Source organism: Gekko japonicus, unplaced genomic scaffold (assembly GCF_001447785.1).
Source record: "Gekko japonicus isolate JY-2015 unplaced genomic scaffold, Gekko_japonicus_V1.1 scaffold443, whole genome shotgun sequence".
In the NCBI taxonomy this organism is placed as follows: domain Eukaryota; kingdom Metazoa; phylum Chordata; class Lepidosauria; order Squamata; family Gekkonidae; genus Gekko; species Gekko japonicus.
Window position 1 is genome coordinate 59,697 of NW_015172565.1, and position 19,498 is coordinate 79,194.

Genomic DNA, 19,498 nt, shown 5'->3' on the forward strand with positions numbered 1-19,498 from the left:
TGGTGTTTGGGGGGCCAACAGTGGGAGGGCTTCTAGTGTCCTGGCCCCACTGCTGGACCTCCTGATGGCACCTGGTATTTTTGGCAACTGTGTGACAGAGTGTTGGACTGGACGGGCGATTGGCTTGATCCAACATTGGCTTCTCTTATGTTCTTATGAAGCAAAATAATCAATGGAGCATGCTAGAAAGCTTCCTATCCTCATGGTATTGGAAAAGGAATCGAGGGAAGGGGGCTGTAATGATTCCTTGTTTTGTTTTGTTTTTTGTTGTTGTTGCTTTTTGGCCCCCTGGAGGGGATTTTTTTTATTGCATTTTTTAATTAAACTACAAACTACAATGAAAGTAGAGAAAGGGGACTACATTTAAGGAGAAAGAAAAGAATAACCACTACTAACTAAAAACCCAAGAGAGGAGATCATTACAACTGCTTTAGTAAAAAGTTTTTCTTAAAATGCTAGTATTTTTTGAACTTAGTCAGACATGCTAAAATATCTTTTAAGTCTTAAATTTAACTATTAGCGATATTATTATTATATTTAACGATTCCTTATTTTAAGAGTGTGTGTGTCTCTTTAAATGTTTGGTTGCGGTGCACTGAATGCAGAGTAGAGTGATTGAGAGAGACAAGTGTGCTGTGATTGGAGGATGAGAGAGTGTGGGAGGAGTTTTTAAAGTGGATCTGTGTGAGTGTCAGTCAGTTATGAAAGTTAAATATGAAAGTCAGAGTTAGCAGAGACAGCTGGAAAAAAAGCAGTTGAAGTTGTTCAGTGGAAATTCAGTCAGTGAGAGAGGTGAAAGAATCTGTGTGGGATATGAGAAGGATCAGTATATGTGTATTAAAGTGATACAGTTGACAAGCTCATTTACAGGAACCTTATTCCCAACCAGTTACATAATAACCAATCTCTTATTTTGTTCCCCTTTAAATAAATCCTCTTTTATTTAAATTAATCCCAGAAGTCATATCAATTATTCCTCAGGACCATAGAGGCCCTTGAAAGCCTAGACCCAGGGTCACAATACCAACATAAGAAGCTGAGAGTGGATTTGGAATTTAGAAAATTCCTGGTGACAGCTGGAACTACCTATTTTATAAACACCCAGTATAATTTAAAGAGAAACCTAGTCCTCCCCAATAGGAGGTCGTCACAGGGGCATCTGCCCACAGAGGACGTGGTGCATTGGGTGGGAATCCCGCCATGTGCTGGCTCCAAAAGGGGCGGGGCACCTCCTTTTTGAAGTTTTTTAGCTAGAAAGAAAATGTCTGTGACTGGCCTGTGCAGGCACAGTCCCAATGTGGGGCTGCACAAGAAGACGGAACACGAACTGTCAGGGCATTCAAAATAGTATGGATATGAAGGGAAGGAACACAGAAGAACAAAATGTTTTATACCCTGCTTTTTTCTACATTAAGGAGTCTCCAAGTGGCTTACAATCTCCCTTCCCTTCCTCTCCCCACAGCGGGCACCTTGTGAGGTTGGTGGTGCTGAGAGAGTTCTGAGAGAACTGTGACTAGCCCAAGGTTCTCCAGCAGGTTTCATGCAGAGGAGTGGGAAATCAAAACCAGTTCTCCAGATTAGAGTCCACTGTTCTTCACCACTACACCACTCTGGCTCTCATACAGGATGTCACAGCAAATCTCCACTGCACCAGTGAAAGAACCTTCACAGTTTCAATTGCTGAGGCAAGAATTACAGTTCAACAGGAACATTAATTAGTACCATATTGACTCAAAACAAGATGACATTTTAAAACATTTTTATCTTCAATTCAGGTATATGACAGGTGCCACTGAGTGGGGGGTCTCCCCCTTCCATGACCCAGGCAGCTGGTAGGACCACAACTCCTGGTGACTCAGCTGATCAGAGGCAACCATAAATCTCTCCGCTGCCTGAGTGGTTGCAGAGAGAGGGGAAGGAACAGCCACCAGGACCTGGCAGGCAGGCTTGCTTCCTCTGTGCCTTCTGGCACAGAAAGCATGCAGAGAGAGCTTCCTCTGGCAGTCAGACCTCTGGGGCTGGAGCAGCCCCTAGGCCCTAGCAAGCAGGTAGGCTCACCGTGTTCACACCTTCTGGCTCAAAAGCCTGAAGGTGTGCAGGCAGGGAGAGTGACACCTCCACTGGTCCAGGTAAGGAACAGCATCCAGACTGGTAGCTGCTGGGTGGTCTTAAATTCAGGGTCATCTGTTTTTGTATTTGTATTATTTAAGAAGGGCTTGTCTTGTATTCAGGGTCATCTTATTTATGGAAAACACTGCAATAGTTTGAGCGCTGACAATCAGGGCTTTCCCAAAACCTTTATGCTTGTTAAATACATCTTTCAGCAAGAAGAGCCTGTTGCCAAATGACAATGCAAAGATTCCTCAAACCCTCCCAAAGTGTAAATTTAGTAAAACAGTAATATTGACATGCAACAAATGAAACAAACCAACAGTACCTTTTTTTCCGACAGACCTTCAGAAACATCTGTCTTCTATCCACTTGCTACAGTAACCCAACAGTAAAAACTTTGATAAATGTACTTTATGAATTCTTAAGGTGATAGGAAAACTCACATTACTCAAGCAAATAAAATGCTGCTAGGTGTCACTCGACTGTGCAACTGAACAACAAAAGGTGTTAGAAGGTACAGTCACACACAATTCATTGGTTGCTCATACCTTGAAGGTGTTGGAGTCGTTAGAAGAGTAGTAAATTGTGTAGTTGTTGTCAAGTTGAATTCTACACACCCTGCAGTTGAATAGGCTAGTTCCATAGTTCTGTGAGGAGGTGGACGGTAAAAGTGGGAGCCAACTCCAAGCCACAGTCCTACAATAAAGCCACTAATAAGACCTGAAACTGCACCCTGCAAAGTAAAAAAATTATACACAGTGTAACCATAAAAGTAACAAAAGACAAATCCTTTCATAAAGTAAAATGGTCAATGGCTTCCACTAACACACAGTCTTTGGGTAGAGCACTTCCTTGCACTGATGTCCTTTCTTCCAGCATACTCTGATTGGCTGGCTCCTCCATGCAGCCAAATGTATGGATGGAATATTCTGCCCTGCTGCTGAATAAACAGGTCCATTCTCCTGAACAGTGTGATGTAGTTATTGCTGGACAGCCAGAGAAGCCTGGTGAACCACAGGTGTCATGGCCAGAACTGTGTGATCAAGATCCAATCGGTGCAATACCTCTCTATCTTCCCCAGATCTTTAGTGACAAGGGACTAAAGACAATGCATAGAAGAGCCATCATGATCTGAAAAAGGAATGCATCTCCCAGGAAGGAAGACCCTTCCACACTATGAAACAGAACTGGCAACATTTGCTGTCGGCTGATGTAGCAATGATGTCAATTTCTGGAGTAACAGAGCACAGCACAACTGTATCTTGTAATGGGTGAAGCATTTATTATTCAAGTATGCTGAGTGGTACTACTGCGTTGTAGCTGATTACTGGTGCTAAGAGTGGATGCCAAATAAACTGTGTGTTGTTCCTGCCTGAGACTTCACGGAGTATTCTTTCTAGCCTAGCCAGACACTACAACTACTATATGCTCAAAAATGGAAACTACAATAGAGGAGTGGCTGGTGAAGATGGAGCTTACTTCTTTGATTAGAGAAAAGTCATTATCTAAATTTATTGTTATCTGGAAACCTCTTATAGACTTTTTGCGCAAAACAGATTATTTGTTATTTTGAAGATTAAGAGGCAAAAAAAGAGATTACAGGAAAAGAAGAGGTGCTTTTCCCTTTATAACTTTAGAGTAAGGGTGTATTACGTACATTTATTTGTATCTGTTGTACAGAGAATTGGAAGTTTTTGTATTTGATGCTGGGTTTTTTTGTTCTTTTTCTTTTTTACTTTAAAAATTCTTAATAAAATTTATATTAAAAAAGAGGGAGTCCATTTCTTGATGGAGAATTGGGAAACGTGGGTAGGAAGGAACACAGAAAAGGGGGGAAGGGATGTACGGTACCTTCTATTGCATATCCCAGGCTGATGATGTTGAGAACACATTGGTCCAAGGTGATCACCTTCTAAACCAGTAGATATTGTCAGAAGTGGGATCTCATGAGTGGAGAGAAGCCACCTGCACCTCAGAACCATTGTTTCAGTCTTAAAAAGAGCTACATGAAGATTTGCATCCTGAAGAGCATGTCATAGCTGAAGAAACCAGAAGAAAGCCTCAAAGGCTTTTACTGTCTTGATCCTGATGACTATCCACATTATCCTTAAGATTTGTAGGAGAGAGATAGAAAGCCCGTAGATTTGATGGTCACATATAGTTTCTGTAATCTCTCCAAAGTACTGTCTGTCTTGGAACTGAAAAGCCTTCCTCCTAAGAAAGGTAGGTCCTCAATACAAAGCTTAGCTTCAAGACTGAGAGTGCAGGAACAGAGACAAGCATGATGTTACAGGGTAATAGTTGTGGCTGTTTTGATTCACATTCAGCAACATGCATGGATGTTTGAAGTTATTGCTTTGTAAAGTTGTTGCTTTGCCACATCATACAAATGGCAGTCTCGGTTCAACAGAACAGGGTATTTCCAGTCTTGATGGTACTGTTTGTTGTTGTTGTTCAGTTGCACAGTCGAGTCCGACTCATCGCGACCCCATGGACCAGCTCCCGCCAGGCCCTCTGGTCCTCCGCCGCCCTCCGAAGCCTGCTCAACTTCATGCTCGTTGCATCTATGACACTGTCCAACCATCTCATCCTTTGCCGTCCCCGTCTTCTTTTACCTTCAATCTTTCCCAGCATCAGGGTCTTCTCCAGTGAGTGCTCCCTTCTCATTGGGTGGCCAAAGTATTTGAGCTTCAGTTTCATTATCTAGCCTTCCGATTCCAAGGCAAACCATTCAACATCACAGTAATCCAAGTCTATGCCCCAACCACTGATGCAGAAGAGGCTGAAGTGGACCAGTTCTATGAATACCTACAACACCTCCTAGAACTAACACCAAAAAATGATGTCCTCATCGTCATAGGGGACTGGAATGCTAAAGTAGGAAGTCAAAAGGTAACCGGAATAACAGACAAGTTTGGCCTTGGAAAGCAAAATGAAGCAGGGCAAAGGTTAACAGAGTTTTGTCAAGAGAACACACTGGTCATAGCGAACACCCTTTTCCAACAACCTAAGAGGCGACTCTACACATGGACATCACCAGATGGGCAACACCGCAATCAGATTGACTATTTCGTCAAAGATGGAGAAGCTCTATCCAGTCAGTAAAAACAAGACCTGGAGCTGACTGTGGTTCAGATCATGAGCTACTCATTGCAAAATTCAGACTTAAACTGAAGAAAATTGGGAAAACCACGAGGCCATTCAGGTTTGACCTAGATCGCATCCCTAATGAATATACAGTAGAGGTGAAGAATAGATTCAAGGGTCTGGATTTGATAGATAGAGTGCCTGAAGAACTATGGACAGAGGTTCGTGACATCGTACAGGAGGCAGCAATCACCACCATACCAAAGAAAAAGAAATGCAAGAAAGCAAAATGGCTTTCTGATGAGGCTTTACAAATAGCAGAGGAAAGAAGGAAAGCGAAAGGCAAAGGCGAAAAGGAAAGATTTACCCAACTGAACGCAGATTTCCAGAGAACAGCAAGGAGAGATAAGGAGGCCTTCCTGAATGAACAGTGCAAAGTAATAGAAGAAAACAATAGAATGGGAAGGACTAGAGATCTCTTCAAGAAAATTGGAGAAATCAAGGGAGCGTTCCATGCAAAGCTGGCCATGATAAAGGACAAAAACGGTAGGGACCTAACAGAAGCAGAAGAGATTAGGAAAAGATGGCAAGAATACACAGAAGAACTATACAAGAAAGACCTCGATGTCCTTGACAACCACGACGGTATAATCACTGACCTCGAGCCAGACATCCTGGAATGTGAAGTTAAATGGGCCTTAGAAAGCATTACTAACAACAAAGCTAGTGGAGGTGATGGTATTCCAGCTGAGCTATTCAAAGTCTTAGAAGATGATGCTGTTAAAGTGCTGCACGCAATTTGCCAGCAAATTTGGAAAACGCAATAGTGGCCACAGGATTGGAAAAGGTCAGTATACATTCCAATCCCAAAGAAGGGCAATGCCAAGGAATGTTCAAACTATTGCACAATTGCACTCATATCACACGCTAGCAAGGGCATGCACAAGATCCTACAAGCTAGGCTTCAACAGTACGTGGATAGAGAACTGCCAGAAGTACAAGCTGGGTTTCGAAGAGGTAGAGGAACGAGAGATCAAATTGCCAACATTCGCTGGATTATGGAGAAAGCAAGAGAGTACCAGAAAAACATCTACTTCTGCTTCATTGGCTATGCTAAAGCTTTTGACTGTGTGGATCACAACAAACTATGGCAGGTCCTTAAAGAGATGGGAGTACCAGACCACCTCACATGTCTCTTGAGAAACCTGTATAAGGGCCAAGAAGTGACAGTTAGAACCGGATATGGAACAACTGATTGGTTTAGCATAGGAAAAGGAGTACGACAAGGCTGTATATTGTCGCCTTGCTTATTTAATATATATGCAGAGTACATCATGCGAAATGCTAGCCTAGATGAATCACAAGCGGGAATTAAGATTGCTGGGGAAAAGATCAACAACCTCAGATACTACGAACCAAGGGGAAGGGACCTAAAGGAACTCATCCAGGGGCTAAGCTGAACTAGACTAATGAATGTCAAGAGGGGTTTGATCACCTCAAAGCCCTGTTTACCTCCGAGCCCGCGTTGGCCCACCCCAACGAACTGAAAACGTTTATTGTGCAGGTTGATACATCTGACATTGCCATGGGTGGGGCGATTTTGCAAGAAGGAGAGGATGGAAAACTTCACCCCCTTGCATATGTCTCCCGCAAATTTAATGACACTGAATGGAATTGGTCTGTTTGGGTCAAGAAAGCGGGGGCTATTAAATTAGCACTCTCTACATGGCGCCACTGGTTGGAGGGGGCGCGGGTACCATTTGAGGTGTGGACCGATCATAAAAACCTGGAGGTAATGCGTACGCCCCGAAATCTGAATGCCAAACAACTTCGGTGGGCTGATTTTTTCTCCAAGTTTAACTTCACACTTCACCATTTCCTGGGGAAATCGAACTCTCTTGCCGATGCGTTGTCCCGCCTCCTGCAACATAACAGTCAGAGGGAGGGTGTTCTATGTTCGCACCTTCGCAATTGGGAAGGGCGGTGACAAAACGCAGCCAAGCAAAAACCCAGCCTCCTTCCTCCACTGAAACCTGCTGGGAAGTGAAATTTGCCTCCGCCCTTTCTGATGCTGACCGCCTCGAATTAAGCAAAGAAGACGAGGTGGAGGAGTGAACTAATGGGTGTTGGTACCGGGGAAATAAACTGTTTGTGCCTTTAGCGTTGCGGGGTGAAATCATGGCCACTGTTCACGGAACGAAGTTGGTGGGACATTTGGGGTTTGTCAAATCCTTGCACTTGTTACAGAGACAGTTGTGGTGACCTGGAATGTGCAAGGATCTCTCCCTGTTTGTGAAGTCATGCCAGACCTGTATAATGTGCAAATCGTGCCCAGGGAAGCCCCCAGGTCTCTTGCAACCCCTTCCCACTCCTGGTAGACCGTGGGAAGTGACTTACCCCCCAGTAAGGGGAAAACTGTGATTGGGGGGGGTGGACCTGTTTTCAAAGCAGGCTCATTTTGTCCCATTTAAGTCACTACCAACTGCCCGCCTCCTAGCTAAGGCATTTCTGCAATATATCTTTCGGCTCCACACTTTGCAACGGAAGATAATCTCCGACCGCGGCTCGCAATTTGTTTCTAAGTTTTGGGGGGAGCGGATGAAACTTATGGGAATTGAGCGGGGGCTGAGTAGTGCTTACCATCCCGAGACAGATGGGCAAACGGAGCAGGTTAATCAAACACTCGAACACTACCTACAGTGTTTCACTAATTTCCAGCAGGACGATTGGGAGGGGCTCCTCCCTCTGGCAGAATTTTGTTACAACAATGCTTGTCATTCATCTACTGGAGTGTCTCCTTTCATGGCAGTTTATGGCTATGAGGCCCCGCCTCTCCTGTTCCCTTTCTGACATTCCACTCCCAGAGGGGGAAGTGGGAGAATGGTGCAAACACCTCAAAGAGGCCTGGCCGGTGTTGTGCAAGACTTTGGATGCAGCCAAGCAAGCCTACAAGGCTCAAGTGGACAAAAAACATTCTGACGCCTGGGATGTCCAGCCAGGTGACTCTGTTTATGTGTCTTCCAAGAACATTAAGGGCCTACGTCCCAGTCATAAATTGGGATGGAAGTTTGTGGGACCGTTTAAGGTTAAACGTAAGATCAATGAGGTGGCTGTGGAACTTGAATTGCCGAAAAATCTAAGACACTTGCATTCTGTTTTCTATTTCAGCCTTCTCCGCCGTGATCCTGGGACAAATATCTGGAGACCACAACAACCATGCCCCCCTCCCCTGCTAGTGCAAGGCGAACCGCATAATGAAGTTGCTGATATTCTGGACTCTAAGCTGAAACGCAACAAACTGTATTATTTGATTGAATTGGTGGATTTTGGTCAGCAACACAAGGAATGGGTGGCGGAAGAGCCTGTCTCCGCCCCCCGCCTTCTTAAATGCTTCCACCGGTGCTTTCTGGAGAAACCTGGGAGGAGTCGTTGGGAGGGGCAGGATGTCAGGTAGCCCTGTCATAGATCTGGAATGTGGAGGGGTGCATCGCCTCCTCATTCCCAGCTCATCCCTGTCCAGCTTCTGTGTGCTATCTCTGGTTTGACCTTGTTATTGTTCCCAGCTGCAATTAACTCAGTTGGGAAAGCTAACGGTTTCTGCGCTTTGGCCATTTGCTTGCTTGCTTCAGCCCACAGGCGCGAAATATAATCTTTGGCTTCAGCTTATGGGGGCAGGGGGAGTTTGATTATACTATAAATCAGAGGCCATCATACTACAGGCCATTCCTGACACAAGCTGTATACGAGTTCTTTAGTACTGGACTACCAATAAACACTAACTTCCTAAGACAGCCTTGTGGGCTGTGACCTGACTAAGGAGCCTGACACTAGAGCAAGAGTTCTGGTAGCTCTGAGATGAGGTCCAATGTGGAGAATTCTACACACACCACATGGCATCACCAATTTCAAGCACTCCCCTTTATACTTCAGCTTGGTGTAGTGGTTAAGTGTGCAGACTCTAATCTGGGAGAACCAGGTTTGATTCCCTACTCCTCCACTTGCAGCTGCTGGATGACCTCGGGTAAGCCATAGTTCTGTCAGAGCTGTTCTTGAAAGAGTTCTCAAAAGAGCTCTCTCAGCCCCACCTACCTAACAGGGTGTCTGTTGTGGGGAGGGGAAGGGAAAGGAGATTTTAAGCCACTCTAAGACTCTGAGTGAGGAGCAGGGTATAAATCCAATCTCTTCATCTTCTTATTCTTCTCCAGGATCAGTAACTTCAGTCTACATTTTTGCAGTTTTGGCTCAGTCTGGCAACGCAGTTCTGTGGAGTCTAAGGATTCTACAGACTGTGAAGGGAAGGATAGTTTTGATACTCATGTAACTTCCCAAGAGCTCACCCACATTTGATGACCATGAAGCATAGTAGTGTTTAGATATTTGTAAACCCACAATTTCAGACATATCTTGGGAATCCAACAGTACCTTCTTCAACAGAAGAGATTAAAGATGCATCTTCCAATTGCCCTGGCCTGCTTGGTAAATTGTTGACAAAATGTACAAGAATAAACTTTATTGGCCTCACTCAGAAACAAGAGGCAAAGTGCCTTTCTGTGGAGGGGGATTTTCTTCTACAGGATTTACACCTCTTGGAAGTAATAGGTTGTACCATAAATGCCCATCATGAAACTACTGCCACTGTCTAAGTTAATTACAAAAGAAAAATTTACAGTATTCTAAAGGAAAAGCTAGTTCCTGAGAAGCAAAACATGCTCTCAAAGAAGTTCCCCAGTGATTAGGCAGAAAAAGAGGAACTGAGGAGGGGAGGTGGGATACCTCCCCCTTGGAGCATGCACGATTCAGTTCTGCATCCTTGAGAGAGAGGTCTTCATACCAAAAACCTCACTCTAGAAGTTTCTGAATCATTGTCTGCTCAGGTGCAGATAAATCACAAAGTATTTAAGAGAGGTTTCTTTTCTACACAAGTTTATTTCATTCTGGGCCCAGTTTGGAAAGCAAACTCATTCACACAGTACACTGTTTAACTTATATAAGTAAAAAACATGGGAACACCTCCCCCGACCATTCTGTTCCATAACAATAGGATACAAAATGAGTACTTACTTTAGCATTCCCAAAAGGAAAAAGGATACCCAAAGAGAATAATCCAAAGAGAGGTCCACCTACTATTCCAAAAATGCTGAGTGCAGCCTACAAAAAGGAGGAAAAAAGTAATCCCTAATAAAGGCAGGGAGAAACAAAAAAGGAACATCGGACTTACCCCCAAAAGTTTAGTAGCCAGAATGCATCTCGGAGTGGGTAGCTCCTCCAACCAGCTTGGAGACATAGTTGTCGCTTTATACTTTCCTGCCACAGGACCTCCCATCCAGTTTGGGGCAATTTTTCAGTTTCCATCAATTAGCATACTTAATAAAAACATTTAAAATAAAAGAACACTGAAACCTGGTAGGTAAATGACTGCTGACCCGGAAGCCTCCATAAAGAAGGGCATCTCAACAGTTCCCTAATTCTAATTAGATCCCATATCCTAGGTGTTAGCCTTTGTTCAAGACAGAGGTGGGGCTGTGCAGGTTTGCCACAGACAGGCTGTTCCTTTCAAGGATCTCTCCTTCTCCTAACACACACTCATTTCCTCTTGCCTAGGGTTGCCAAATCTGGATTGGGAAATTCTTGGAGATTTGAGAGTGAAGCCTGGGAACAGCAGGGTTTGGAGAGGGGACCAACCACAGCCAAGTATAATACCATAGAGTCTACCCTTCAAAAAGAGCCATTTTCTCCAGGGAAACTGATCTCTGATATCTTGAGATCAGCTGTCATTCCAAGATATCTCCAGACTCCACCTGAAGGCTAGTGATCCTACTCCTGTCTCCTCCAGGCCTGAAGCAGGTTAAAGGCCTTAACTGACCACCACCACTCTGGTTCTAGAGGCTTTACTAGAGAGGGCCCAGGGCATGGATGCTCTTGCCTGTAGTCACCCTGCAATGCCGCCTTACAGTTGAATAAAATAGAAACCCACAAATTGTTCTCTCAATGAAGCAGCCTTGCCTATAACTGTAAGTATACCATATTTGCTTCAGGGAATTTAGGAGAAGGAGCAGCAGCATACCACAAAAACTGTTGTAAATTTTAAACACCAACAGAAAGAACACACAAACATTTGAGAAACATTCTAAAACATGGAAAAGATAATAAGGTGTGTATGACTCCAATGAAGTTACTGGAATTGTCATGGTGTATACTAGCCAAGTGCCATATTGGTGTCAAAATAAACACTTAACATTCAGTGTTAATCTTCTGGAACCCTAAATTAATCAAAATAACTTCCCTAGGCAACTGAATATCAAGGAGTTAAACACGTACCTGCAGCAGGCCGCCCATAAAAGATGCTAGTCCAGCCATGATAAGGCATACCGCACCAAACAGAATATCTAAATGGATGATTCATATAAATAAGTCAATTTCAGATGATAACTCTTGTAAAAAATGTACATTAGGGTTTTCTTCTAGGAATGGCGAAACTAAATGCCATGTTCTTTCTTCTTGAAAATTATAAAAACTGCACTGCTAGATGTTAGTTTAAACACATAATTAGCATTCAGAAAAACATAAATAATAACTTCCTTTTACAACTTATTTTTTGTGTTTCAGAGGAAAAATTAGTTCACTGTGTATTTTAGTTATATTCATTTATGATTGAGGTGGGAAACCTCAGGGCCATGAATCAAATCAGCCCTTTTTCCATTTTGATCTAGCCCCTGGAAATTTGTGATACACAAAATCCTGTTCGTTCCATTTGGAATAGGCTTGGCCAATACAAGTTACTTTCCAAAAACTAAATACAAGAGTGTCCAAATGCCTTTCCCCATATCTTTCTCCAATGACTCCCTAAGCTGCCTTACTACTCCCATTTCTTCTTCCAAAGTATAACTGGTAGCAGCAGCAACAGGTCTCTTAGCAAGGCTTCCATTCCTCTTCTCCCTCCCCAGTGCGCCTTGAACAATGCAACAGCATCTTCCAAAATATCACAACTCCTCGGGTTTCCAGTGAGGAACTATGGCTGGCTGATGTCTCCAAAAAAGCAGAGAAACACTGCGATTGAGAATACTGGCTGAAAGGTCTCTGGCCAGTGTAATCCTCTTGGATTAAAGGGAGATCATGAGATAATGTGCTTGTACCCTGAATGGCTGCTCCTCAACAGTAAACTGCAGAAATGGAAGTTTTTGCAGTTCACTCATGAGATGAGCAACTTGCAGTCATGGGATATTCATCTATATATTGTATTGACAGTGACGGAACTTCCACTGAGCCTGCTTGTGGGAAGGGCAAGATACAAGACCAATGAAATAAATAAATAAATAAATCTAAGTTCATAGCTATGGTATAGGTTATATGGACATTAAGCCTGGTCATCCACATTTCTTAATTACTTTCAGATATAACCACTTCATAGATAATAAGAGATTTCCTCTACAGCAAAGATGTACAGCAAAGATCTTACCTTACGGTAAGATAAACCTATTTTGGGGTTACCAACAACCTAAGAGGCGACTCTACACATGGACATCACAGATGGGCAACACCAAAATCAGATTGACTATATAATTTGCAGTCAAAGATGGAGAAGCTCTATCCAGTCAGTAAAAACAAGACCTGGAGCTGACTGTGGCTCAGATCATGAGCTACTCATTGCAAAATTCAGACTTAAACTGAAGAAAATTGGGAAAACCACACGGCCATTCAGGTTTGACCTAGATCGCATCCCAGATGAATATACAGTAGAGGTGAAGAATAGATTCAAGGGTCTGGATTTGATAGATAGAGTGCCTGAAGAACTATGGATGGAGGTTCGTGACATTGTACAGGAGGCAGCAATCACCAGCATCCCAAAGAAAAAGAAATGCAAGAAAGCAAAGTGGCTTTCTGATGAGGCTTTACAAATAGCAGAGGAAAGAAGGAAAGCAAAAGGCAAAGGCGAAAAGGAAAGATTTACCCAACTGAATGCAGATTTCCAGAGAACAGCAAGGAGAGATAAGGAGGCCTTCCTGAATGAACAGTGCAAAGTAATAGAGGAAAACAATAGAATGGGGAGGACTAGAGATCTCTTCAAGAAAATTGGAGAAATCAAGGAAGCGTTCCGTGCAAAGATGGCCATGATAAAGGACAAAAATGGTAGGGACCTAACAGAAGCAGAAGAGATTAGGAAAAGATAGCAAGAATACACAGAAGAACTATACAAGAAAGACCTCGATGTCCTTGACAACCACGACGGTATAATCACTGACCTCGAGCCAGACATCCTGGAATGTGAAGTTAAATGGGCCTTAGAAAGCATTGCTAACAACAAAGCTAGTGGAGGTGATGGTATCCCAGCTGAGCTATTCAAAGTCTTAAAAGATGATGCTGTTAAAGTGCTGCACTCAATTTGCCAGCAAATTTGGAAAACGCAACAGTGGCCACAGGATTGGAAAAGGTCAGTATACATTCCAATCCCAAAGAAGGGCAATGCCAAGGAATGTTCAAACTATTGCACAATTGCACTCATATCACACGCTAGCAAGGTCATGCTCAAGATCCTACAAGCTAGGCTTCAGCAGTACATGGATAGAGAACTGCCAGAAGTACAAGCTGGGTTTCGAAGAGGTAGAGGAACGAGAGATCAAATTGCCAACATTCACTGGATTATGGAGAAAGCAAGAGAGTACCAGAAAAACATCTACTTCTGCTTCATTGACTATGCTAAAGCCTTTGACTGTGTGGATCACAACAAACTATGGCAGGGCCTTAAAGAGATGGGAGTACCAGACCACCTCAGATGTCTCTTGAGAAACTTGTATAAGGGTCGAGAAGCGACAGTTAGAACCGGATATGGAACAACTGATTGGTTTAGCATAGGAAAAGGAGTACGACAAGGATGTATATCGTCACCTTGCTTATTTAATATATATGCAGAGTACATCATGCGAAATGCTGGCCTGGATGAATCGCAAGCGGGAATTAAGATTGCTGGGGAAAAGATCAACAACCTCAGATATGCAGATGATACCACTCTAATGGCAGAAAGTGAAGAGGACCTAAAGAGCCTCTTGCTGAGGGTAAAAGAGGAGAGCGCAAAAGTGGGCTTGAAGCTCAACATCAAAAAAACTAAGATCATGGCATCCAGCCCCATCACTAGGAAGAAGAAAAGGGATCAAGTTCTCCAACAGCATTTTAATACAAGACTGAAAATGGACAACACAGATATAATTGTTTTGAAAGAAATCTGTATTAAAATCTTACATAACAGAAAAGAATACGCCTTTCTGACTGAAAAATTAAAACAGAAAAAGATCCCATTTCATTGGAAGGCGTGATTTTTACTTTTAAACAGCAGAGATTCAGGTTGAACTCTGTTCAAAAGGTGAGAGAGTTCCTAGAAAAAATTAAGAGACAAATGGAGCAGATCCAAATGGAAAGTCCAGCAGAATCCACACAAAAAATGCAACAGGCATCAGGAAATGATGATACGGAGCTGGGTGCAACAGGTACTGACTTTTTTAAATACTAAAAAGAAATTAAATCTTCGTTCTGACTATGGATTACAAATGCTTAACATGGAATATAAATGGAGCAAATGCCCCTCAAAAGAAGGGGGGAAATCATTATTTTAAACAATTAAAACAAGGCATTATTTGCTTACAAGAGACTCATATTAGAAAAAAATAATTAAAATATTTGGTTTATAAACTTCAGGTGTGTGGAAAGAAATTTTAGAAATATAGAAAGTTTGGGTTTAAAATGGAACCTAATATCTCATGAAATCCATGTGCCTGTCTCTGTGTATTGCTGGAACAACAGGAAGGAGACCTAGCCTGTTTCAGGCCCTTTGTTTCAGACAAATCTCCACATCAGTCACCCAGAAAATAATTCACCACATTCCATTCCCAGGGCTTTGAATTGATATACATCTCTATAAATGTGTGACCCACAATTTAAAGGTGATAACAATTGCAGCTGGTCAGGAAATGCCATTTGAGCAATGACAGACCCTAATCCAAAATGCTAAACTCAGAAGCAACAGGATTTCAGACCCCACTTTCCCTTAGAAGATAACTTTGAAATGAGCCCTCTGATAGCTTCAAAGGACAGTGTAGCCCCAAATGGTGGGAAAACACCAGGAAAACAATAGCACCTTCCAGTAAATAAGATTGTGTGAACTTTTGTTGTGAGGAAGCTAATTTACAATTTCAACTTCTATGAAACAATTTACAGTTCGGCAATTTCCACTTCCAAATGCTAATTTACAACTGTGATATGATCATCAAAAGAACGCCTTTGATCATTTGGTATAAATACTGGTGAAGTCCTACAGAATTTCGTTGGCTTCTGAAAGATCAGGAGGGGTTTAGTCTTCTGGGAAATTGGAAGTCAACCCGAAGGGGCCCTTTCGCTTCTGCATGCTCTGGGGTGGGTTACTTTGTTTGCATGTTCATTTATCTGTATGTGTTTACAATTTATATTTCTTGAAATAAAAGTGTACTGTGTGGGCAAGCTGACACGGCGTCTTGTTGTTCACCTTGTCAGGTAAACTTTGAATACTGAGCCTTTTAAATAAAAAAGATATAGAAGAAGAGAGACCTTTGCTTGGAGTGTCTCTGGCTAGCGCTCAGCGTTTCCAAACTTGCACCTTCCGCCTTTGGTAAGGAGGCATCACTCAGGGGAACACGAACCAGAGGGGGTGTGTTGGGACACATTTTCTTACAACAAGGTGAAGAATTTATTTCAGCTGATATAAAAAAGAGAAATGGAGTTGTTTTGTATATTAAATCCCAATTAAACCCAAAACTTGTATTGACTGATGAACATGGCAGATTTGTGCTGACAATGGCAGATTTAACACTATATTAACAATAAGAAAAATGGAAATTAAATTGAATTATGTAAAACAAAGGAATTTTGAATTTGCAAACAAACCAGGGAAATAGTTGGCTTATAAATTGTGGAAAGAAAGAAAAAATAAAATGATATTGAAATTACAAGATGGAGATACTATCGTAACAGACAATGTGGCTATACAAAAAACATTTAGTACTATTCTCATTTATACAAAGGACATGATATTCCATTGGAGAAAATAGATGAATATATTAGAAAACAAAATTTTCCCAGGATCACAGAACAGCAAAGACAAATCATGAATGGACCTATAACAATTCAAAAAGTTGTGGAAGGTATAAAAAAGATTAAATCAGGAAAGGCCCCTGGACCAGATGGCCTTCCTGGTGTGTACTATAAGTGCTTTGAGGATGAACTTTTAAAACCTTTACAAAATATGATGAATTCTATTCTACAGGGCGGAAAGATGTCTGAGACATGGAAAGAGGTTAATGTAACATTAATACTCAAAGACAGACAGTATCTCACTTTGACAAAAATGTATAGACCAATTTCATTATTGAATAATGATTAAAAGTTGTTTACAATGATATTAGCGTAAAGACTTAAAATAATTTTGCAAGAATTAATTCATGAAGACCAGTGTGGATTCTTACATAAAAGACAGTTAAAGGAGAATATTAGAACTATATTACATTTCAGAATATTTGGAAAAATATAATGAAAAACAAGCCACATTGATTTTCTTAGATGCAGGGAAGACTTCTGACAACCTGAGTTGGGCCTTCTTCTTTAAAGCTTTGAAGGACATGGATTTTGGAGAGAACTTTATAAAATGGGTAAAATTGATTTATACATGACAGACAGCACACATAATTGTTAATGGCAATTTGACTAAATCATGTGAGATACAAAAAGGAATGAGACAAAGCTGCTCATTGTCCCCTCTGTTGTTTATTCTTGTTCTTGTTCATAAGACAAGATGAGAGGATTGGGGGTGTAAAGATCAAGAAAGAATCTTATAAACTAAGACTTTTGCAGATGACTTGGTGTAGATTCCGGAAGATCCTTTAAAAGGAATCAAATTACTAATGGAAACAAATTACTAATAATATGGTGCATTAGCAGGGTTTAAGGTTAATAAACAGAAGACAAAGATGTTAACAAAAATATGAAAATACAAGAGCAGATTTTAAGATTAAAACGAAGGTAAAATATTTGGATTTCAAATACTTGGGTATCACCTTGACAAATAAGAATTGTATGCTATTTCAAAATAATTATGTTAAGACTTGGAATGAAATTAAAAAAGATATGTTAAAATGGGACAAACCACAATTGTTATACAGCAGCACACCACATTCAGAATAGATTACTGTAATCACTCCTGGTCATTTACTTTCTATTTTGTACAAGCTGCTGTCCCAGGAGAAGAACACCACCTTTGAGCTATCATCTAAAGCCTTCAAATAACCCAAATAGATCACAGCCCAAGATTTTTAGGATTACCAACTGCCAATTTCAAAAAATGTTGGTACTTTGGAAGGGGTCAGAGGACAGGATAACAAAGCATATCCCAATAGAACATGTTTAATCTAGAAGAGAAATTACTAGCAGTTATTTTTTTTCTGGGGGCCTAACTTCATGTTATTCCTTGCATTCCCTGCCTCATGTCCTGGCAATCAAATGTGCACTGCAAGTACCATGCTTGGAACTCAATTCCCAAGTGTGGAGGGGTCTGATCTGGACAGGAAACACGGGGAAACGGGCCTTCTTAAGGCTCCTTCACACACCACTTTTTGTCACCTAGGGAATGGAACACTGGCACCTATCACAAAGAGTCTTCCTGAGAATCGATGGAGGGAATCCAGGATGAGTTACTCCACCCACATTCTACGAGCAGGGTTAAGTTAATTAGGCAGGTATTTAAATAGCCTAGGGGGAAGTAAAATTTCAGTTTTGAGACATGGTTTGCCAAGTAGTACATGGAACTCCCCATACTTAAAGGAAAAAACAAGGCAAGTGCATCCTGCAAGTGAAAAGGAGAAACTTACATCCATAAACTGGAAAGGTGAAGGGTAGAGAATCTGGAAAAGACATAAACAATAAGAAACTATCAATGCTTCCCAAATGTAAAGACCTTGGTTGGCATGTGCAGACAGCCACTGGGTGTCTGGTTCTCTCTGTCCACTTGCCAAGAAGGACTCTTCATAGTCAGTGCCTATACTCCATTTTCTGACAGTGGAGAAAGGAATCCAGGACAGCATTGTCAAAAGCAGTATGTGTTTCCTGGGTGGGAGTTAGAATTGCTGTCATGTAGTTTCATACAGAGAAGTCCTCCTGTAGTACTCTCCAGTCAAAGAAGGCATCAGCTAATGCACAGGTGGGTAATTTATAATGGTAAGCAAAGGAGAACATTGATGTATATGGTGTCACCCTTGCATTTCTTCCAGGTGAGCTTGTGTGCAAAATGCTGCTGATGTAGGTGCACTGATACAATTTGTCAATATCTGTTTAGGGATGGGTATGCACTGTGCATCATACAGCAATGAGATCCTCTATTGCTTTTGAGACCCTAGTACCCATTGTGGGTGGGTGGAAACAGAGTTGGATCTCCTGAATTCAGTCATGAGATTGAGATATATGTAACACACCCTGTGGATATCTGGCTTACACTGTTCCTTCTCCCTCAGGTGCTGTAGATTGGGGCAAAAGGAAGGCAGGACCAGCTGTTGTGACCTGTGTAAGATGGCATTTACCTTTGGGTCTGTATAAGAGGACCCTATCAATGTGGAAGGTGCTTAATTCCTGACTGAGAGGGCATAAAGTTCAGAGTTGCAAAATGCTGATGTAATGGCAATGAGCTTGAGCGTTGCAAAGTGACATAGATTGTAGAAGTTTGACCTTCAATCTTTCCCAGAATCAGGGTCTTCTCCAGTGAGTGCTCCCTTCTCATTTGGTGGCCTAACCACTACACTGTGCTAGTATGGAAAATAGTGCCCTCCTGCGTATTTCAGGTTAGGAAAATGGAATTGGGAATAGGTTTAAGCATCTTCTCCCCCTGTGCACTACAGTCCTGATACAAATTGGCCATGAGCTTGGGAATGAGATCTGAACATGGAAACCACAATGCACATCTGATTACAAAGGGAACTAAATGTGTACCTAGGCCATATCTCTAGTGCAGCCCCACTTAATGGACCAGGCCTGCACCTTGGTTCTAACAGGGGATAGAGAAAGTGCTCATGGAAGTAAGTCTGAACACAGTCATCACATCATCATGTTGTTCTATCACTGGCTCCTTTTTTGTCTGGCCTTTCCCTGGGCTTAGCAGGTTCTTGCGTACAGGGTGCTAATGGAGAAGTTACACTCATGGCTAGAAAGGAGTTTCACATGTAACTGTATATAAAATCATGTGCTGGGCCAAATTCAAGTCCTAGAACCTTGATAAAGCTGAATGGGATACACA

General features: G+C 42.0%; 1 protein-coding gene across 1 annotated transcript in view; it reads right to left on the bottom strand.

Annotated features, from left to right (window-relative positions):
* Nucleotides 1–19,498, bottom strand: part of SLC5A8 (solute carrier family 5 (sodium/monocarboxylate cotransporter), member 8) — a 65,062-nt gene that overhangs the window by 11,452 nt on the left and 34,112 nt on the right. Inside the window, exons 10-13 of the mRNA XM_015421286.1 lie at nucleotides 18,084–18,116; nucleotides 11,518–11,585; nucleotides 10,261–10,347; nucleotides 2,661–2,845 (exon numbers count right to left, since the gene is read on the bottom strand). Coding sequence (XP_015276772.1) covers nucleotides 2,661–2,845; nucleotides 10,261–10,347; nucleotides 11,518–11,585; nucleotides 18,084–18,116 — 373 coding nt within the window. The remainder of the gene's footprint in view (nucleotides 1–2,660; nucleotides 2,846–10,260; nucleotides 10,348–11,517; nucleotides 11,586–18,083; nucleotides 18,117–19,498) is intronic.